Raw genomic sequence first — 21,081 nt, 5'->3', positions numbered from 1 at the left:
AAAAAAAGCGACGCGTGCAGCAAAGAGCGTCAATGCTCCCCTCAATTGGTGGAAGCACTAGGCGGGGCTGCCGTTGCTGCCTCGTCCTTCCGCTCCCCCTCCTTTATAAATCCCAGCACCTGAGACATGAAATCTTCATTCTTGGGGTTCTTCTTGTATCTTACCGCCTCAGCGGTTGCGGCCTCAAAGAGCTGCACAACATTTGTCCCATCCGCAGCCGACACATAATGAAGTGGAAGGTTGTGCTTTTCTACAAACGCAAAGGATTTCGACACCACGGATGGATCTGTGTCTATCTTGTTGCACGCCACGACGCAGGGGATGTGCTCTCGGTAATTTCTCAACTCACCAAGCCACTTTTCAAGATTTTTATACGTTGCTTTTCGCGTTACATCAAATACGAGGATGCACGCGTGAGCCTCATGGTAGTACGCAGGGTGCATTGTAGCAAATCGCTCTTGTCCTGCAGTGTCCCATATATCAAGATCTACCGCCTCGTCATCTTCGTTGATAAAGTCATAGTGGAATAGTGTGAGAGCGTACGTAGACATTTGCACGGGTACGTACCGCTGCATCAAAAATCGCTCCACCAACTTTGACTTCCCAACCGCGCTGTCGCCGAGTAGGATGAGCTTTACAGGCTTTCGGGACTCATCTGGCTTGTTGTCCACTATCTTCTTTATCTTAAAAGTCATGTATAACGCCTCGTCACGACCTGTGTATTCCTTTTCACTAGCTAATATTATTATGCTGCCAACGAATGGCTTTCTAGAGATGCATCGAAACCAAAACAAAAAAAAAAAAAAAAAAAAAACGAGAAAACACAATTGTCACACCGAATAGCAAATGCATTCACCGTCGTGTACAGCTGATCAACTACGTTGTGCTTGATTTTTCATCGCACCAGCAGCTGCAGCTACCGTAGGTGCTACTTCCATGGGCTATCCCTCATTCCCCACCCATCCTATCTCACTCAGCATATCAAGGGCATTAAAGAGGTAGCGTGGGTAAGTCCGTGCCCATGCGTCTGAGCGTGTGTGCCTGTGTAGGGGTGTGCGGCATCAGAGCAGTCGACCGCTGCACCAATCCCGTGAAATCCGTCTCCACACAGCTGTCGAACGCCTTTTTCCACAGACATCACCCATTCGATAGCTAACTGAAAGCCTCCACCCTACCCGAATCGCAATAAGACGCTGTTGTTCATATTCCCTTCATCTGAAACTTCATTGGTGGCGACAGTGCTGGCAGCGGAGCCTGAGATTCGTTGACGCGCTTGCGCATATTGCTGAACCCCTCACGTTTCTCTTTGTCCTCCATGCCCTTATCCTCAACACGTGTCTCCTTCGCTAGCATATCCTTCTCCACAACCGCCGCTTCCGTGGTGATCATCATGCCGGCCACAGAGCAGGCATTCACAACAGCTGACTTCACCACCTTCATCGGGTCGACGATGCCAGCGCCAAACATGTTAACATACTCACCCGTCTGCGCATTGTAGCCGAATGTCGGGTCATTTTTCTTCATGATCTTGCCAACAACAACGCTTCCCTCGACGCCAGCGTTGCTAGCGATACAGCGACACGGCAAGCGGATGGCGCGCTTTACTATGTTAACACCTGTGCGGATGTCCGGCGGCAGACTACGGTCCTTTGTGATGCGGTCGAGTCGCACGGATGCGATAAGTAGCGCCGTACCACCGCCAGCCAGGATGCCTTCCGCGACAGCAGCGCGTGTGGCATTCAGCGCGTCAATGATACGGTCCTTCTTCTCGTTGATTTCAACCTCCGAGGCGCCGCCAACTTTGATAACAGCAACACCGCCAGATAACTTCGCCAGGCGCTCAACGAGACGCTCACGGTTGTACTCATGGTCTTCAGCAGCGATCATATCGCGAATCATCTGCACACGCTCCTCCACCGCGATTGCGCTGCCGCCGCCCTCCATCAGAATGCACTCATCACGCGATATAGTTGCCTTCTTGCAGGACCCGAGCAGGCGATCGGAGAAGTCATTGTGGTCGAGGCTCAGCCCGAGATCCTCCGAGATCATCTGTGCCCCTGTGAACACTGCAATGTCTTGCAGCTGGTTGATGCGCATGTCACCGAATCCAGGCGCCTTCACCGCACACCCACCGATGCGGCCCTGCATCTTGTTGTACAGAAAAGTGTGCATCGCCTCCCCTTCGAGGTCCTCCGAGATGACAAGAAGAGGTCGTTTCTGCTGAATCGCGTAGTTCAACGCTGGGAGTATGTGCGCAACGCTGGACAACTTGCGGTTCGCCACAAACACCAAAGCATTTTCCAGCTCACATTTCTGTGACTTGGTGTTCGTCACAAAGTACGGTGAAGTGAACCCACGTTCAAAGGACATGCCCTCGACGAGTTCAAGCTCCGTGTTGAGTGAACGGCCTTCTTGTGTTGTAATGACACCATCCTTGCCCACCTGCTGCATGGCGTCACCTATCAACGCACCAATTTCCTCGTCCATGTTCGCCGATATCATCGCCACCTGCGTGATCTCCGACTTTGACGTCACCGGTTTCGCCTGCTCCGCGAGGGACACGAGAACCTCGCGACACGCAAGTTCAATGCCACGCTTCAGATCCATTGGGTTCGTCCCAGTAGCAACACTCCGGAACCCCTCACGAAAAATGGCGCCTGAAAGGATTGTGGCCGTTGTCGTTCCATCCCCGGCATTATCGTTGGTCAAGCCGGCCACCTGCCGCACAAGATTTGCACCCAAGTTCTCAAAGCTGTTCTCAAACTCAATATGCTTCGCCACCGTAACACCATCCTTTGTGATTTTGGGACTTGCGTACGGCATCTCCAGCACGACGTTACGTCCCTTTGGGCCAAGTGTGACGCCCACCGCCTTGACAAGGTTTTCCACACCCACAAGCAGTGCTTTACGCGCCTCCATCCCGTAGCGGATATCCTTCGGCGTTGAGCCGTACTGCATGCGGCGCGTCAATGTGCGGTGCCACATCCCGTTGGAAAATGAAAACTATGACAAAAATCTCTAAATGGGCAACCTGAAACGCCAGCATGTTAGCAGAGCGAGAGAGGCAGAGAGAGAGAGAGAGAGAGAAATGGATAGCAATACTCTCGATAATGACAGATAAAACCAGCTCCACAACAGCAACACATCAATTTCCACTCTCTAGAACCCAGTTGCACTGCTGTTCCACAAGCACACACACACACACACACACACACACGCATGTGTAGATAAGCAGTTGTAATGAGACTTACCGATAGAACGTCGACAGCATGACCGGATTAGGGGCACATGATGAACCGAAGCTGAAATAAAACTTCCTATGTGGCGGCGGCAGTTCAATGCCCCACCGTCCACCCGACCGGTGGAACACCTTGACGGCTGCTACGTCGTCATTAGAGATGCTATCTGGACCGAGCGACACCACAGGCATGATGTTCATTCCGCGCGGTATTACAGCCTTGGCAAGCGGACGCGGGCAAATACCGATGGCGTAGCACGTCAGTGAGAGACTCTCCGCGGCCACGACACACCACCTCGCAGATTCCCCATCCTCTCTAGGGGAGCCATTCAAGGCATGCGGAACACAACGCAAAGAAGCATCCAAGGAGTCACTGCAGTGCACGTCAGTGATGGCTTTGGTGGTAGTTGTCCTGACAACGGCGAAGGAGTCATCAGAAGACAGCTCGTTAGGTAGCAGTAACGAGCAACCGTCATTACGCGGGCCCCATCGTTCCACTGAAGATGCAAGAACTGGATAGCCTGACACAAAACCGCCGCCTGTCAAGGTGTACCCTTCAACAACAGGGCAAATCAAGGAAACGATGTTTCTGCGATTCGGTCTGCAGTGATGTCGTTGGCCCGGCTTCTGGACCACTGGCTTAGCAGATGGTGGGAGGGNAAACGATGTTTCTGCGATTCGGTCTGCAGTGATGTCGTTGGCCCGGCTTCTGGACCACTGGCTTAGCAGATGGTGGGAGGGTAGTAGTAGTAATAGTGGAGGAGGAGGACACTAAATTCATCGGTCCACTGTGGCGTTCGTACACCTCCGTGCGGCGAGTGAGACTCTCAATTTCATCTGGCATCATGCCATCTGTCAAGGAGGCCACTGAAACGGCCACGTCATAGCGGTCGTCCGGGTCCACCAGCGTGACCACCTGCAGCACGACAGACGCGCCGTCGTCGATGGGGGCGTGATGCACCACCCACGAGCCCTGCTCCACGTTGTAGAAGGAGGAAAGGATGCCGGTGGCGCCGTGCGCACGCACACCACCGCAGAGCACCTTGTGGCCCGCCGGAATATTAATGTCAAACACCTTCTCGGCACTTCGCTTCGTGAAGGTATGGTAGAATCGACCCCCATGCGGTGTAGCCATCGCGCCACACCTTTCCTCTTGACGAGTTTGTAAAGACGAATGCAGCCCACCTATCAACAACCAAAAGAATTATAGACACGAGACATGTAAAAAAAAAAAAACAAGACTTTTAGAGCACTGAAATGCACAACTGAGCAACATGGAATACTGTTGTCTAAATCAGGCTCAAAAAAGACACCTTCAGCCCCCAAACAACTACACTCACTTCAATTCTGGTGGCAATCATCTCAAAATTGAATAAACCATCTCGCTCTTTCTTTGAAGAGACAATGCGTTACTTATGTGTGTTTGACATCATTTACGATCCTCGGACTACAGCAACCGTGTAAATTGTATCTCCACTTCTATTAGGTGATGGATATAAGCCTGAAGAGTATACGTCAATGATCCAATCGGAAGCTCCGCGTACGATCATCGGTCTTTCCCAAGCAAACTCCATTCCTTTTCTGTAGTTTCCCGTTCCTCCTGTTGGACACGCGACGGGCGTTTGTCAGCCATCAACATCTGGGACGCTTCTGTAGAAATCACCTCCATAGTTGAGGGAACAGCGTCTTATTTCTTCTTCCTCACATGGTACCAGGAGGGTAGGTAGTGGAAGTGCGGTTGTTTTGACAGAAAATACGGGAGCATACCCATCCTCGCGCACCTCTCCTTTCACCGGCGCAAGCACACCAGGCAGCGCAGACTCTTTCTGAAAATGTGTAAGCTGTTGCTGCTCCTGCTTCTGGTGCAGATGTGCAACAACCGTCCTTGGTGTAACGGGAGCGCGCGCCTAGGCGGCGAGTTGCCGCGCGGCCTGAAAAACGAAGCTCCTCGACGGATTGTAGCCTGTCGTCACTGGCCCGGCGCGCCCCACTACAACGAACCACCTTGTCCCGGTCTTTTTGTTCTCTGACTGTGCCTTCGAAGTACACCATATAGTCACGAGTGAGAGCATCAATGGCTTCAACTGCTTGCGATACCTCAACGTGCTTCAGAGGACTCCTCTTCTTTGGTCCCCCCATAAGTGTCCCTTTCACAGTTTTATCTCTCACCTATGGAAACACGAGTGATGACATTGTCAGCATTGTAGCTCCAGAATGGGGAAGAATAAGTATTAAATCCAAAGCTCCTCTTACCTGGGAATGGGGGGAAAGCTTAGAAGTCACTAGCTCCCCATCTCTAGTGCAAGCGAGGCAAGAACAGGAGGTTCCACAGAGCTAGTCATTTGTTTGTGCCACAAGCGTAAGAAAATCAAGGTGAAGTACACAGCCCATGGAGTACCAAGCGGTGAGGTGATCTCTTTAATAAACGCATAAAATGAGACACGAAACCCAAACCTCATCATCACCATACACAAACAGAAGAAAGAAGTGAAAGGATTCAACGACTCATGAGGCGAGCAGCTTCTCCAACGCAAGAAAAGCATCTTTCAGGAAGGTGGTTTGGGGAATGGTGGGGGAACAAAGTTGAAAGATTGTGTAAGTGTCGGCATTGGACCACTCCCTGACGTGAACGCTGCTCTAGGCCGCGATTGCTGTTCACTGCGTCCAGCAGTATCGGCGGCGGCAGTATTTGGCGGCTGTGGAAACGGCAGTAGGGTTGCAGGGGCCGCTGAAAGAGGTGCTTTGCTTTGCTTCAATGTGGTTTCAACAATTGTCCCACTTGCTGCTGGCTCAATTACATTTACTCCACCATGTCCATGTTCATGCACATAACTAACACTATGATGATGATGATGATGCCCGCATCCGTCATGGTCTCCGTGATCGTGACCGCACTCCCCCTCCTCCATAAAAAATGCCCCGTCGTCTTCTTCGTTCGGCATGCGTGTCTCGACAAATACATATGTCGCAACGCCCTCCAGAATCTGCCGCGCCGCACGCGTGACAGAACGGGCATCCGCCGACGACATGAGACAAAGATGCACCAGCGCCATCAGCTGGTCATCGCCCACCTCCCAGAATACGGACGACTGCACCTGCAGCACGCCGTCTATGAGTTTGACGCCTCGGACGGCGCGCTCGCATGCGGCCACAAGCGACGGCTGCCGCACAGCATTGTTAAGCAGCATCCACGCCATTTCTTCCGCCCGTGCAAGTGTGACAACGAACACGCACGCAGACAGCAGCAACGCTCCTGTCAGCTCGACAACGTGGCTTTCGCAGATCATCGCCAAGAGATAAACCATCAAACACGAGAGCGGAACAAAGGCACGAAGTGCACCTCTTATGACGCCACTGCGCCACGCTGTTGTCTTCAACAGAGTAGCCAGGCGTCGGCGAAGCTGACGAAGTGGACGAAGTATATGTCCGGGGGAAACGCTGTACGTTTCGCCTGTCTGGACACCTCGGCCACTGATGCGGTCGTAAATATCGATCTCCCTCCCGTAAAGGGAGAAAAGTACAGCATGGGATACTCCGATCACGAGGAGTATGATAGGAGACGTGTGGTGTGGGTGAAACGCGTGGTGCAGACATTCCCCAAACACCATTAGGCAGCCGAACATGACAAAGACAGCGGAACCAAATGAGACAAGAACATGAAGCCTCTTGAGGGCAAAGCAAAAACTGTCTATTCCCCCTGCATAATTCAGGCCCGGCTCCTGCTGGTCATTCCCCCCTTTCACTGGAGAACTCGGGAGGTTGGATCTCAGCAGATTCTTATTACTCTTCGGAGAGGGAATCGCAGTGGGGCTGTACCCGTAGAGGTGTGATAAAGCGGCAGCAACGAGTGTCACCCACACATTGAATACAACATACGCATTAACGCTGAGAAGCAAGCACTCGCAGTATATACTCAGAAACAGATCTGTGACCCAGAGTGCGAAAAACACCACAATGACCTTACGAAGTCGGCCCACTTCAGGGTTCTCCTTACTCGCGAGTATATCCAGCACTTTCCATATCATCGCGCTTTCACTATCAAGAAACCCACTCATAGAGGCAATGAGAACAGGAAGAAAAGATTCCAAAACCGCGAAAAAGCAACTGTGATGGCAATCCATGTTCCTGGCATTTCTTCCCCAACACAAAATATTGAACAGAAGCATCATTCACCTGCCCTAAAGACAAAGCCTACGATCTAACGTAAGTTTTTTTTTTCGCACTAGAGCAATGAATGATCATCAGAGCGTCCTCTCTTCATGTGTCCGATGCTTAGCAACGGCACCAAATGCCCCATGCCAGCAGCCTTCAAAGCTCCTTTTATATCTTGTGCACAAAGTGTCACGCGTTTCTTCGACTCCCCGGATCGCTCATCGTCCGCAAGACATGAGAGATACATTAGGAACACAGTGGCTGCTTTCTGAAACGCGATCCGAGCGTCTTTGGAAACGTGCATGCCGTTTGGCAGCGCAGCAGCCACTGCGCGGTCCACCTGTCCAGCAGCAAGGCTACGCATCTTTGACGTACCTGTCCCAGCAGCAGAAGAGGGAGCCACTACCTCAGTATCTTGCACTCCCTCTGAGGCACACCCCAGCCCCTCGGTAGGGAGAATGGAATCGTGTGGGTTTGTTATACCCTCCAACACTTCATCCCCCAGCGACATCACTATATCTCTAAGCAACAACAATCACAGCAATTTTTAAAAAAGACGCACAACTACCAAGTATCAGAGCACGCTCTGTTTACACCGGCACGTTCGAAGAAGCACCCACGGTGTTCGCAGAAGCTGGGAAGGGGGGAGAGGCAGTCGTGTTGGGAGATAGCGTCAGCCACAGTTGTGAACGGTGTTCCATCGTCAATGGGGTGTCGGATTGAAGGGCTAACTTCATGAACAGTACATGCTCATCATGTCAATCAGCATCAAGAGAGGTAGTCTCCGTCACCGCTATCACAGAGCGTAGCTACAAGTTGTCAGAGCACGCTCTGTTTACACCGGCACGTTCGAAGAAGCACCCACGGTGTTCGCAGAAGCTGGGAAGGGGGGAGAGGCAGTCATGTTGGGAGATAGCGTCAGCCACAGTTGTGAACGGTGTTCCATCGTCAATGGGGTGTCGGATTGAAGGGCTAACTTCATGAACAGTACANCCACAGTTGTGAACGGTGTTCCATCGTCAATGGGGTGTCGGATTGAAGGGCTAACTTCATGAACAGTACATGCTCATCATGTCAATCAGAGTCAGCAAGTGCAAAAAAAAGCATTTCCACGTGCGAGACATTAGCTACACTAACCTTGACTATGCATAAATAAAGAAGAAAGGAGAAGAATTCTGTATAAGCGCAAAAAAAGTCAAAATCTCCTTAAAGAAACGGCGAATGAACAAACCCGCGGAGACACATAGCCACCGGTGCGTCAAGTCAGCATATTTCATCCTCTCTGTGAGAAGGCTTGGAGTGTGCAAAGGAATGCCACCGTGCTATGTCGGTGACAGCGTCATGGAGAACTCGCACTTCCCCTTCACAAGTAAAATGACGGCCTTGCTGCTCTCCACATTGGCGCCATCAATATCCACGACTCGCCAACCAATCATTGTGTGTGGGTCTGCCACACCAGCAGCTCGAAGCGCTGTTGCAAACGGCGTGGTGTCCGCCAGCTTATCGGCAGATCCTTTAATTTCCGCCCTCGTTAATCGGCGTATTGTCGCACTATCCCCGTTAAGGGAGAAGCCCAAAGGCATACTTGCGTCAGCCCGGTTTAAGCGAATAATAAGTGAACCACTAGGATGTGCAGCCCCCGCTGCATCCCCGTCATCCACAGCACCAGCAGCATCAGCCACAACACCACATTGTATGCTTTGGGCATTCCGCTGAGCCGCCTGCCTTAGCCGCCGCATTTTTCCTCGGTTCCTAACATGAAACAGGAGGCCGTGTCGCGAAGCCAGCCGAACAGTTGCCTCCAGCCGCGCCAGCACACGCATATTTCCGCGCCTGCGGTGTGCCATACGCTTGGGGTTGAGCCCCTCTACTTCTGCGGCGATTCCCGTGCAGCTGTCGAGCAGCGTGTGTGCCATGTTCTTTGCCCAGGCGCGGCGTTCGCGTTTCTTCGCCTCCATTGCGGGCTCTTCCAGCAGCACATGGGAGGGCCGCTCTTCTCCCCGAAGCGCGTGGTGGTAGTGGCGCAGCACATTGCTTACCACATAGAGACGCATCACCATGTAGCCGAGCGCGCGACCAAAGTGCCACGGTGTGCCTCCCAACGACCCGACGCGGACAACAGTGATCGGAGGGGGGTCGCATGCATCCCCCATCGGCTTTGAGTCGTGTTGGAGTCCCTCAAGCAGCTCTCGATTCTGCGACAAAATAAACACCACCTCCTGCAGCTGCTGCAAAGGCATCCAAAGAAACGAGGGATGCATGACGTGGGCGTGCACGACACTCAGAATAGACTGTGCCTGTCTTCGTTGACGTCGCTCGTCTGGTGATTCGATTTCACAGTCCATACCTGTAAACCCTTGCTGTAAATTCTTGACACGCAGGTGCCACAGCTGCTTTGCCGTGTTGTGGTCGAGAGCGAAAAGAACCTCCTTCACGTACGACAACACTACAGGATTGTCGATTGAATCTGCAGCGCCCCCTAATCCACTGTCTGAGCGTGACTGATCAAACCGCTGCATGGACAGGAAGAATGCCACCTCTGCGGCCTGCGCAAGACTGACACCACAAACACGAAATGCCGTCTTCTCTCCGCGCTTCCTCTCCTCACCGTCACCATCGATTATGTCACTTACCTGCTTGAGCGCCACAAATGTATGCAGACAGCTTGATAAAATCTCCTTCCCTTCCGTATCAAGGTAGTGGCGGCGCAGCAGCGGGAAGAAGGAGGCAGAAATGCCGTGAAGAAACCTGTACGCAGGATGCTGCACGAACGGCAGGGTCTTTTGTTCTTTTCCAGATGAGTGAGCGGACAGCCCCTGCGAAATGTAGGCTCGCGTATATGTACAAACAAGGGAACTCGCCGAAACACGCAAAGCAGACGCAGAAGTGAATACGTCATTCCATTCAGGATCGGTCACCGTGCATTTCTCTGCATTTTTTGGCTTGGCGTTGTGGAGGCCCGTTGGTATTGTCCACGTACGGTCCGTTTTTTGGCATGCGAGGAAATACACCTCTGTTTCCATCTCCAGCATCGTGCGGCACAAGATAGCATACGGCATCACCATCGACGGAGAAGCCGTACCGCGTTGTGTCTGCCACGTGGAGAATGCATTTGTCGCACGTTCGAGTAGGCGAAGAAAGGAAGATGCTTTGGCCGGATGTGTCACAAACAGTGTCGCGTTGTCCTCTTGTTGTTTCCTTTGCTGCTCCCCCTGTCCCTTATACCGAGGATGGCGAGCATCATCGTTTGTCTCTCTGCAGTGGGAAAGGCGAAGATTGAGAGAGGCGTGAATAGTGCGATGCGTCATCATCTTATCACTCGAGTGCCGCTCAAGTGGGGGAGCCGCCCTCAACCAAAGCCGCTGCAGGCACGTAATTAGCTGTTTTTCTAACTGCAGCGACGGCTGACCGCGGAACGACACAACGCCCAACAACACCCACATAAGAAGAGTGGTTAACAAACACCCACCAACTCCACCCGAAGTGGTCTCGCTGCATGGAGAGCGTGGAGTCTCCATTAGCGTTAAACAGTCCTCCACAACACGGAGAGTGTACGGCAGCTGCCTTGGATGTTCCGTTATCTGTCCAGTCTGTATGCTCTCCTCCACAGCACTTTCCAATACACAAACGGCAGCACGCAGAATAGATGATGAGCAGCGGGCAATGTGGCGCTCCTGCTCCTGGAGAGCCTCTTCCTCAAAGTGCACCCTCACGCTGGGCCGCGACACGTGCCACTTCAGCTCATCCGCAAGAGAGAGTGACGAGGCAATTATGGTCGCAGCGCACACACAACTCACCCGTTGGCCCACTGCATAGCCGTGCTGCTCCCTGCGAGGCGCGGCAAGTATGGCGCGGCAGGCATCGTCAAGAGATACCGCAGCCTCCACGTGCGCCCTGAGCACCCCGCAGCGCCACACCTGCAGACACTTCACTTGATCCGGATCGACATCGCGAGCCTCATGAGAGCGGCGCCTCCCCTCACGGCGAAACGCCTGCATCGACTCCCGTAGCGCCATCGCTAGAACAGCGACTGCGGCGAGCCGAAGTTGCGCAGACGAGAGGCGCTCTAGCTCTTTGGTGCCCACGCCTGTCTCAACGCCTTTCGCACAGCGAGACAGTATGCCGGTCAGCTTTGAGCAACCGTCACCCGCTGTTGCAACTACCTGCTGGTGCCCGCTGCGGTCCGAGCAGCCGTGCACGGCTTCGATGGTCGACACCAATTTGTTTAGCGTTGGCGCCAGCAGTGGCTCTGTCGTGCACGCTTCTACAAGGCGAGACCGAACCTTTGGAGTCTTTGCATCCGCGCCAATTAGCGGCGGCTTCTCGCCCGTAGTAAAGCTACGCACCAGCAGCTCCATCTCGTGCAGCTCAAAACCAAGAGAGTGCACGAGCCGCTGCGCCGCCGCATCCTCGTCGCCTATTGCCTCCTCCTCCCCGGCCCTGCCGTGGCTGCACGTACCGCCCTTCATGCTGCTGCATCGCGTGGCCAGCTGCAACGAGAGAAGTGGCACCCACAGCCTCCGCCTCATCACTAGCGCAACACAAAACACAGAATTAAGAAAAAAGAAGGGGTACGGGCCATCCATCACGCACCCAACGGAGTCACCACACCGAAGAGGGAAAAAAAAAGTACTCAAATTCGCCTGCGCTATTTCGAAGACACAATAGGCAGTTTCTCTTGGTAAAAAAAAAACATAAAAAAAATCTCATGATAGAATAAAAAAAGAAAAGTGGGTAAATAACAGAAGCGCAAGTGTTGCCTTGTCAGTATGCGTTGGGCCCAAATGCCAGGAGGAAACTCAGTCCGGACATGACACTGACGATGAGGGAAGCGCTCTTCCGTCCCTTTGCGTAACGAGCCCCCATCACGGCTGCCAAAAGCAGCGTTGTGACTGCCGCAATGCGGTTGCCCCACTTGTCGTGCGGATCGCTCAGCAGGTAGACGAGAGAATAGGCCATGATGGCCCCTGTCACCGTTCCTGCTGCCAAGCTCATGATGCTGCCTTTACGGGAATAGCCGATAAAGCCACCAAGCGGCAGCAGAACGGCGAGGGTGCCAGCAGCGGCGGGGCTTGCCATAGTTGAGTGCTTAGGTTTTGTTCTATTTAGTAGATTTCCTCCGCCAGGAAAAGAGGGGAATGCGAAGGAACGGAGAGACGTCGCTTTCCCATAGGTTACTACAGCGGAATTACCGGCTCACAGACACACAACCGCACATCTCAGCCGTGTACAATTATGTCTATGCAGGAATAATCGTTTCCACCACTGCTTCGTCTCGCAGAGCTGTTCTGCCCCATCGTTCTGTCACCTTGTATGCAACGTGGGCCTTGCAGCATTAGAAGCATCTGAAGACGTCAACCTACGCCACTCCACCTTCTTTCTATTCGAGTAAAGCAAACTCTGCGCCTCCTCCCCCGACGTCTCGGGCGCCTTTGTCGGTCGAAGTATAATGTCCTCGAGAGCAGAGCCGCCCTTCTGCGAAGACATTTGGGGAGAATCACATCCGCTCACAGGCGGTACTAGAGTCGAACACGACACAGCTTCTAGCATGAGGCCGTCTGCCACCAGTAGGGGTGCAGGACTGGTGTATAAATTGTGCCACGCCATTGGCCGCCCCTCCAGCTGCGTGGACGTGACGTAGTAGTCGGGAACCCCATCATGCGGGAGGTGCCGCTGGGTGCCCACGCACCACCGGGCCCCCAGCTCTTCTCTCCCACTCAGACGGTAGCCCGCACCGCGAGTTCCAACAATCGTGCACTGCTCGTTTTGTTGCTCCTCCTTCTGTTGCTGCTGCTGTTGGTGCTGCTGCTGCTGGTGGTCTAGGTATTGCTGTGCAATAACAGCCTGCGCCGACAAATCTTCTGAAAATGCCGTGCTCTCCTTCACTGCAACAGCCGCTGCTGCTGCTTTCGGTGTTAGAGTCAAAGAAAGCGGACTGGCGGTGGGGGAAGAACAGCCCACCTGTCGCGAGACAAATCCCCCGGCTGGAGCAGTGATAGCTGTAGCAGCAGCGGCGGCAGAAACAGCAGTGACAACAGTCTCTTCTTGCTCCACCGGCGCCGCGGCCTGCCGCCTGTCCCCCACATAATCCTCGACATGGCGTGAGAACACCGTTCCGTCCTCCTCCTCGACGGACCACATGAGGCGCACACTGCACAGCACAGCAGCCCCGGCCATCAGCGGCACCGTACGCGCCCCTACACGGCGGCTGACGCCACCAATTTCGATGGCGTCACTTCTAGCCAGAACTGCGCCGTCGCGTAGGACCGATAAAAGAATACGCTCCGTCTCCGGCGCACTGCGCACCGCCATTTGCGCCGGCAAACATTCCACACGGCAGCGAGCACCCCGCTTCTGACAATGCACCTCAAGACAGACAGGTGGCGTAGATTCCTGCTGTGCACCCGACCAAGTGCAGCTCAGCAGCTCGACACAGTACCGAAACATCACTGAATGAGTGAAGGGAAAGAGGACGCCGTGGATCACGTCAATGGTCCTCCTACCCGACGCCAGTAGTCTAGATCACGTTGAAGAAAAATAGAAAGAAACACACCAAGAAGAAATCCATCGTAACGGCTCTGCAACAGCAAATGACACCCACGCAAAGGGAACCACAAGAGTCTCACTGGTACAGAAAGACGATGTCAACATGCGGTAATTCCAAGCACAGTAAAGCAGCAAAATCTCTGAATCTTTTTTTTTGTACATTCCAAACACGCATATTTTGTATATGGGTAGGACACAGAGCGGAGCGAAAGGACAACAGGAAGACAAAATCGCGTGAGCTAATTCCATTTCCTCTCTTTTTTTTTTCTGTTGTTCCACTTCAAGCATTGTAGTAAGTTTTCTCCCAATTCACCTTTCACTTGATCTCAGCAAATCATCGTGCACCACACAATTTACATGACTCCTCCCACACAACGCATACCGAGTAGAATAGGGAAACCGCTTTAGGAAATAAACATAAACTCATGAAACAGCACTACCGCGTTGCTTTACAACTCGCCCTCATCTGGTGCAGAGACGGGGACTGGCTCCTCATGATGCTCAACGTCTCCTTCAGACAACTCTTCGGGATACTCCGCATGTGCTTCATTCTGTGTAATTCCTTCCTGAGCTTCCGCACCCGCAGGCGTCCCTGCAGTCTCTCCCTCGTGTGAAACATCTGACTCGGCATTTTCGTTCGTCACCGGCTGAGGGGCCACAGGCTCATCAGATAGTTCTTTCTCGAACTGCTGCTCCGCCGCTGGCTCATCGTTATCATTCTCAGCCCCAGNTCTTTCTCGAACTGCTGCTCCGCCGCTGGCTCATCAGTTGGCTTCTCCTCCACTGGCTGAGGGGCCACAGGCTCATCAGATGGTTCTTCCACGTATAGCTGCTCCGCCGCTGGCTCATCGTTTGGCTTCTCCTCCACTGGCTGAGGGGCCACAGGCTCATCAGATAGTTCTTTCTCGAACTGCTGCTCCGCCGCTGGCTCATCGTTATCATTCTCAGCCCCAGGCGTGCGGGAGTCATCAGCCTCATCAATCGATCCCCTCTCAGATGATGTGTGAAGAGGATGAACCTCATCTTGCTTGTGGACGCTGTCCGCTGGCTGAGGAACCACAGGCTCATCAGATAGTTCTTTCTCGAACTGCTGCTCCGCCGCTGGCTCATCATTTGGCTTCTCCTCCACTGGCTGAGGGGCCACAGGCTCATCAGATAGTTCTTTCTCGAACTGCTGCTCCGCCGCTGGCTCATCGTTATCATTCTCAGCCCCAGGCGTGCGGGAGTCATCAGCCTCATCGATCGATCCTTTCTCAGATGATGCGTGAAGAGGATGAACCTCATCTTGCTTGTGGACGCTGTCCGCTGGCTGAGGAACCACAGGCTCATCAGATAGTTCTTTCTCGAACTGCTGCTCCGCCGCTGGCTCATCAGTTGGCTTCTCCTCCACTGGCTGAGGGGCCACAGGCTCATCAGATGGTTCTTCCACGTATAGCTGCTCCGCCGCTGGCTCATCGTTATCATTCTCAGCCCCAGGCATGCGGGAGTCATCAGCCTCATCGATCGATCCTCTCTCAGATGATGCGTGAAGAGGATGAACCTCGTCTTGCTTCTGGATCCCATCCACCGGTGGTGCCCCTGCGGGTTCCTCTTGCTCTTCCACTTGCCCTGGCTGAATAGGTGCATTCACAGGTTCAGAGGGTGCAACGAAGTACGAGTCATCGCACTCAGTGATCGGGAACTTTTCTTTTTTAGTATGAACAGGCTCAGGCTCCTCCTGTATCTTTGAATCTTCGTCCTGTAACTCGGTTGTGTCAGGCTTCTCAGGTTCCTCGGACTGATCAGCACCCTGGGTTTCCACTGGCGCTTCATCTTCTTGGACCACGTCATGCTCCTCATACTGCTCCGGTTGCTTTTGTACATTAACGTCCCCATCGGTCAGAGGCGGATTGAAAGGTTGGGCGATGGCCTCATTGGGCGATGCCTTTCCCGATGAGGTTTCAATACATGGATCCTCCGCCTGAACTTCCCCATTGTCATTCTGTGTTTCCGCCGTCGGCTCCTCCAGTTCCTTATACCGATCAGCATCCTTTGGTTCCTCCAGTTCTTCATACTGGGCAATCTCGTCGTCCTTGACAAGTTGTTCAGGTTTTTTGTTTTCGTCCTCAAGCTCCGCCGCACGAGGGGTGGAGGCGTCCACCTCATTGGCTGATGGGTTTCCCGACAAGGCGTTTTGGAGGGGTGGCTTCACCGGTGCCACGTCGTTCTCAGCACCGGCCGCAGCCGCGCTGTCGTCGTTGATTTCACGCCACGCGTCCTTCTCTTCGCCCGCGACAATGTCTACCTTCTCACACGACGACTCCTCCGCGGTGTCGTCCGGCCCCGGGGTGGTGTGGTGCTCCGCCTCGATATCCGCCATGTACAGCGTCAAGTCACGCAGCACTGGTGTGTGGCCCCCTCCGTGCCACGCCACAGACGCGGTGTTCTTGTTGTACGGGCCGAACGTGCTCCGGGTAAGTTGCAGCACGTCGGACCACAGCTCGGCGCGCTCCTCCTCCTCTATCTCGTAGCGCGACGACACCTCCCTGCGGATGACAGAGAAGAGGCGCACACCGTACATGTCGAAGAGCCAGCGCAGCATGCAGCGCCAGTCGTCCTGTTCCTCCTGCTCAATGGCGGTGCGAGAATCCTGCCACACCTCTGCAAACGGCCGTTCCACCGCATCCTCCTTCGTGCCGTACCGCTCCGTCCACAAATAGCGGAAGTAGTCCGGCGGAGCGAGGCGGAAGACATTGCGACGAAAAATGAGGCGCTGCTCGCTCTCATCGTGCTCCACGCGCGCCCGGCTAGTGGCCTCACGCTCGGCACACTGCTGCAAGCAGACCAAGAGGAACCACGAATGCGCGCACAACTCTTCAATGGGGTGGCGCAGGCGCGACTCCACGCCCATCAACCAGCTGCGCAACTCCTCCTCCTGCTGCACCAGTGCGTTGTATTTCGTCTTGGGGAAGCCGGAGAAGAAGCGGTGCTTCGGCGCCACGACACTGCGCGAAGGAATGGGCGGCAGCCACACCGCCGTCTCCCGCTCCATGATCATGAGCGTGTGCTTGTCGTACGAGACAAGGTGAGAGGAGTGTTTTTCCTTCTTCTTGCGGTCGCTGATCATGATGCCCATCACGTGCAGAAGGTCCACCACACCGGCGTTGACTTCCTGCTCGATGCGCTTCCGCGCGCTCCTCTCCTCGCGACAGACGCGCAGGAGCAGTTCCTCCGGCAACGGCTCCCGCGTGACCAGTTCATGGTAGTACTCGGCGAAATTCCGCGAAACCAAGGCCATATTGCACGGTCAGATTGGATTATACAAAATGGATATCTCTCGTGGTTACCTTCTTTTTTTTTTTTCGCTTTTATGCTCTTGTTTTGTCGGCTTTCCTTATCTCAACGCAAATAGTAGGCCCGCAGCTATTCAATCCACTCTCTGTCGCACCAAACAGTGCACACGCACACGTGAAAGGAGTGAGAGAAACAACAAGGAAGAGAAGGGTGAAGATCGAGAGCCGCAACACCACTGCAGAGAAGCACCACAGAAGTAGCCTCAAGAGCAGGGCACACACACCAGGTGTAGGTAGTAAAATAACGACAGGTGCAGAAGAACTCGCGGCAACCATAAGTAGCGATCACCTCCTGCTACCAACCAAAACACCGGCAACACATGTCACCCAACGGCTGGTCAACACGATGTTGTTGTCTCGACTGAGCTCCCAATCGTTCGTTGAATGGTGCGAAAAGGGAAACTAAAAAGAGAACAAAAGAAGAAGACTGATTCTTATATCGTTGTTGCTCCTCGAATACGATCTTGCGCGCGTAGAAACGCCTAGAAGGTTACAAAGCTCAAACACGACAGCAACGGCAAAAATAAGACGCGGGAGACGCGTGCCGCGCAAAGGATGCACACAAATATTCACTCGTTACGTTCTCCAAAGAAAGGGCGGGCATGCATCATGTATATGTGTGTGTACTTGGCGTGTTGTGCCGCCCTTTTCCACTCTCCCCTCACTCACTCTTTCGCCGATCCATGTAACACGTAGTCCCCGTCTGCTTCACTCAGTGAGCAGTGCGGTGGGTGCGGCACGCGGCCCATCGCGAAGCGCAGGTTCGACAGGCGGAAGTCCGGCGGGTCGAGCGCGAGCTGCTGCACGTCCCACTCTGCCCGGCGCAGCGCCTCATGCAGCTCCGCGCCATAGCGCAACCACAACGGCTGCTCGTCATTGCACGAGCGCAGAAAGCGACGGAGTTCAAATGCCGTCTCTGCATGGTACAACAGCGCTGTGTACGCAAGCAGGTAGGCGGTGAGGAGGTGCAGTTGATCACACTCCTGATGAATTAGCAATACCAACCGATTTCTAAACTGCTCACGAAGGACTGCGTTCTTCGCTGCCGCTGAGGGCCAATGAAGCAGACGCCTTAATACGTGCGGAGGCTCCCAGCGCATCCAACTCTCCCGCAGTGTTAGAGGAGCTGTGGGCTCCCACAGCGCTAGCAGGAACATCTCGGAGGAGCAAACGTACAGCACATCCTCTTCGAGACTGTTGAAGTGGATGCGCAGCTTGTCTACCGGGGGGCTTACATACAAAAGGCAAGTGCGATCATCACGCCGCCGGGACATTTTATCAACCATCGATAAACCAATGCGGTCGCATACCTCCTTTGGTGTCAGTGTGTGTCGTCGGTGCTTGCCCTCCTTCCCCACATAATCGCGCAGCACCACAGAAAGTGTCGTGGTGTTCAGGACACGAAATGCAATTTTGCTCATAGATTGGTACGAAGTGAACAGATTCACCGCGCAGCAAAATAACACAGTGAGAAGCTGTGCCGCCAGTGATGTTACTACAGACGTGTATGCTATACCTAACGCCGTGAATATAGTGTAGATTACCATTCCAGATGAGTTAAACTTCTTTGTCAGTTCCGCCAGGTTGTTACTCACCGCAAAATGCTGCAACGCAGAAGCCCTAGTAACTAAAAACATAAGGGACGCCAACTGTCGCACGCAGGACGTGACTACGGCACCCAAAAGGAGATTCTGAGGCACAGCCAATGGAATTATCATCTCCGCGATCACAGATAGATTGTGCATCACCACACTCACCACAAACCAGAACTTGGGCCGATTCTCGTAGGAAATAATGCGATTTGCCATGTACGCGGCGGCCAAGGCGGGAAGCAGGTCTTTCAGCATCCACAGCTGCGGTGAAGATCCAAGGAAGAATCCATTCAGAATAGACTGGTAACCTATAGAGGAAGCAAAGCTCGACATGGAGCTACTGCACATGGAGAGGAGGAAGTAGCGACGAAACCCCACTGCGCACGAGTCCGGGTAGCCCTGCGGCATACCGAAACGGCGCAGGCGCTGCGGCAGATCCCCCTCGTGGCGGGATACAAGGTGCATCATGTTCGGTTTGCCCCGCGACGCCTCCCAGGTGTAGGCGTTCTTGCACTGTGAAAATCCCGTCCCCATCAGTCTTGACGCGCCGCCACAAACGCTGCTACTGTTGAGGGCAGCTGGGTCATGACTTTCTCCCATCGTCCTCGTCGCGGCGGCGGCGGCGGGGGCTGCAGACTGTTGTCGCCACGAACACATGCCGCCGGCCACCGGCGCTGTAGACCGCAGGAACCGCAACATCGGCGCACCTCTCTGACGAAGCGCAATGGCGCGCGACGCCACGCAGCGACCAGGGGGAAAAAACGGCATCACCACACTACACACAGCAGCAGCAGTGAATAGAATGAGCGAAACAAAGAGAAATAGAGAGAGAGAGGGGAGGGGGGGCAATTTGTCATTAGCAACATCATTCTAGCAACAATACGTGAGAAAAAAATAGACCCCAGAGGGGGTAACGCAATTGGATGCGAAACCAATATGTGGTGGAATGTACAAGAGGGAAATGGCAGACCTGCAGCTGAAGTCACAACTAAACAATACAGGGATCTAAGTAGCTCGTCGCGTCAGTAGTTGGTGTCGCGCCCGCTCCGTTTCCTCGGCAAGGGAGATCTCCTCTTCTGATCTTGCAGTCCGAAGTTGCTGAAGTGTCGTGCGCATGTCCCTAAGAAGCTGATCACGAATGTTAATGTCGCGGGCCTGCTTCTCTACAAGGGCGCTGAGTGCCTCGTTCTCCACACACAAGTCGCGGCTGGCCCGGCTGTTCTTGAGGATCACCTCCAGGTGCGCCGTCAAGGTGCTCACCTCCTCGCTCATGCGGGCGCAGTCGTTTAGTGCAGCGACACGACTCACATTCGTCAGCTCAAGCATGTCACGCGTTTCCTGCAAGGCACACTTGGTGTCTTCGAGTTGGCACCGCATCAATGTGGCGTCTGCCCCATCAGAAAACCGCGGAGATGTGACAGCAACGAGCTTGCCACCGTTGGGGGAGCAGCCCCCTATGCGAAGGGCAGCAGAGCTCTCTGTCGTGTGTCGCCCGTCAACAATACCAGCATGGTCAAGGCCAGCAGCATCATTGGCGACCTCCCTTCGCTGTTTTGAACGGAGCCACAACAGGTAGCTCGCCACTGAATCCCCCTGCTCGAGTTGCGCATGCAGAGTTGCCTTGTGATCACGATCTGGAACAGTGCTCTCCAGCTCCCGCGCAAGAAGAAGCTCTATGCACTCCCGCAGAGCGCGAGTGCAAGAAGAGAGACGCCACACCTCCTCATCCCTCGAGGCACCCACGTGCTCATTGTGCGCGTCCCTCATCTTGTTACCACACCCCATTGCGGTTTTCCCTCTCTCGCTCACCACCTTCTTCAAGTCCTCGTTCTCCTTGAGCAGAGCCCAGAACTGCTCCTCAATGAAGCGGAGTTTCTCATTCTCCGCTCGGAGGCGCCAGACTTCCGTCTCCAGATCCTGCGCTGAAACCGCTGCTGCTGGCTGTACGCGACTCAGCACGCCGCAGTCTCGCGGAGCAGCACTACTTGCACTGTTGTTGATGTTGTTGTTGGTAGTGTCTGAGGGGTCCACCGGTGATGCTGCTGATGCCGCTGTTGTTGTTGCGCCACCCATAACGGCGGCGTGTAGCGGGAACGAAACAGAACCGGGACGACGATAAATGGCGCGTGGCACTGCGACTACCGGCGTCTGCATGGTACCGGGTTGCCTGTGCCCAACGCACAACAAAGAGCCTCTAAATAACAGGGGGGGGGGGGGGAGG

The 21,081-nt window shown here is 54.1% G+C and overlaps 12 protein-coding genes across 12 annotated transcripts; all 12 read right to left on the bottom strand.

Annotated features, from left to right (window-relative positions):
• Positions 1-41: 41 nt before the first annotated feature.
• DQ04_00281250 (putative rab11B GTPase) lies at positions 42-695 on the bottom strand (the record flags this gene model as incomplete). Its single annotated transcript, XM_009308654.1, has 1 exon — positions 42-695. One exon carries the CDS (start codon positions 693-695, stop codon positions 42-44), a length of 654 nt encoding a protein of 217 aa, XP_009306929.1.
• Positions 696-1,200: 505 nt separating this feature from the next.
• Positions 1,201-2,985, bottom strand: DQ04_00281240 (putative chaperonin HSP60, mitochondrial precursor; the record flags this gene model as incomplete). The annotated part of the gene is made up of 1 exon (XM_009308653.1): positions 1,201-2,985. The coding sequence occupies one exon, from the start codon at positions 2,983-2,985 to the stop codon at positions 1,201-1,203; it is 1,785 nt and encodes a 594-aa protein (XP_009306928.1).
• An 893-nt stretch (positions 2,986-3,878) lies between these two features.
• On the bottom strand, positions 3,879-4,373 carry DQ04_00281230 (hypothetical protein; the record flags this gene model as incomplete). Its single annotated transcript, XM_009308652.1, has 1 exon — positions 3,879-4,373. The coding sequence occupies one exon, from the start codon at positions 4,371-4,373 to the stop codon at positions 3,879-3,881; it is 495 nt and encodes a 164-aa protein (XP_009306927.1).
• Positions 4,374-4,939: 566 nt separating this feature from the next.
• On the bottom strand, positions 4,940-5,377 carry DQ04_00281220 (hypothetical protein; the record flags this gene model as incomplete). The annotated part of the gene is made up of 1 exon (XM_009308651.1): positions 4,940-5,377. One exon carries the CDS (start codon positions 5,375-5,377, stop codon positions 4,940-4,942), a length of 438 nt encoding a protein of 145 aa, XP_009306926.1.
• A 407-nt stretch (positions 5,378-5,784) lies between these two features.
• On the bottom strand, positions 5,785-7,263 carry DQ04_00281210 (hypothetical protein; the record flags this gene model as incomplete). Its single annotated transcript, XM_009308650.1, has 1 exon — positions 5,785-7,263. One exon carries the CDS (start codon positions 7,261-7,263, stop codon positions 5,785-5,787), a length of 1,479 nt encoding a protein of 492 aa, XP_009306925.1.
• A 197-nt stretch (positions 7,264-7,460) lies between these two features.
• On the bottom strand, positions 7,461-7,901 carry DQ04_00281200 (hypothetical protein; the record flags this gene model as incomplete). The annotated part of the gene is made up of 1 exon (XM_009308649.1): positions 7,461-7,901. One exon carries the CDS (start codon positions 7,899-7,901, stop codon positions 7,461-7,463), a length of 441 nt encoding a protein of 146 aa, XP_009306924.1.
• Positions 7,902-8,712: 811 nt separating this feature from the next.
• On the bottom strand, positions 8,713-11,919 carry DQ04_00281190 (hypothetical protein; the record flags this gene model as incomplete). Its single annotated transcript, XM_009308648.1, has 1 exon — positions 8,713-11,919. One exon carries the CDS (start codon positions 11,917-11,919, stop codon positions 8,713-8,715), a length of 3,207 nt encoding a protein of 1,068 aa, XP_009306923.1.
• Positions 11,920-12,154: 235 nt separating this feature from the next.
• DQ04_00281180 (putative transmembrane protein) lies at positions 12,155-12,469 on the bottom strand (the record flags this gene model as incomplete). Its single annotated transcript, XM_009308647.1, has 1 exon — positions 12,155-12,469. The coding sequence occupies one exon, from the start codon at positions 12,467-12,469 to the stop codon at positions 12,155-12,157; it is 315 nt and encodes a 104-aa protein (XP_009306922.1).
• A 225-nt stretch (positions 12,470-12,694) lies between these two features.
• Positions 12,695-13,837, bottom strand: DQ04_00281170 (hypothetical protein; the record flags this gene model as incomplete). The annotated part of the gene is made up of 1 exon (XM_009308646.1): positions 12,695-13,837. The coding sequence occupies one exon, from the start codon at positions 13,835-13,837 to the stop codon at positions 12,695-12,697; it is 1,143 nt and encodes a 380-aa protein (XP_009306921.1).
• A 739-nt stretch (positions 13,838-14,576) lies between these two features.
• Positions 14,577-17,213, bottom strand: DQ04_00281160 (hypothetical protein; the record flags this gene model as incomplete). The annotated part of the gene is made up of 1 exon (XM_009308645.1): positions 14,577-17,213. The coding sequence occupies one exon, from the start codon at positions 17,211-17,213 to the stop codon at positions 14,577-14,579; it is 2,637 nt and encodes an 878-aa protein (XP_009306920.1).
• Positions 17,214-17,933: 720 nt separating this feature from the next.
• DQ04_00281150 (hypothetical protein) lies at positions 17,934-19,559 on the bottom strand (the record flags this gene model as incomplete). The annotated part of the gene is made up of 1 exon (XM_009308644.1): positions 17,934-19,559. The coding sequence occupies one exon, from the start codon at positions 19,557-19,559 to the stop codon at positions 17,934-17,936; it is 1,626 nt and encodes a 541-aa protein (XP_009306919.1).
• Positions 19,560-19,865: 306 nt separating this feature from the next.
• Positions 19,866-21,014, bottom strand: DQ04_00281140 (hypothetical protein; the record flags this gene model as incomplete). The annotated part of the gene is made up of 1 exon (XM_009308643.1): positions 19,866-21,014. One exon carries the CDS (start codon positions 21,012-21,014, stop codon positions 19,866-19,868), a length of 1,149 nt encoding a protein of 382 aa, XP_009306918.1.
• Positions 21,015-21,081: the final 67 nt, after the last annotated feature.

This window comes from Trypanosoma grayi (genome assembly GCF_000691245.1).
Source record: "Trypanosoma grayi strain ANR4 Tgr_28_V1, whole genome shotgun sequence".
In the NCBI taxonomy this organism is placed as follows: Eukaryota; Euglenozoa; class Kinetoplastea; order Trypanosomatida; family Trypanosomatidae; genus Trypanosoma; species Trypanosoma grayi.
This window is presented reverse-complemented; position numbering and strand designations above follow the sequence as displayed.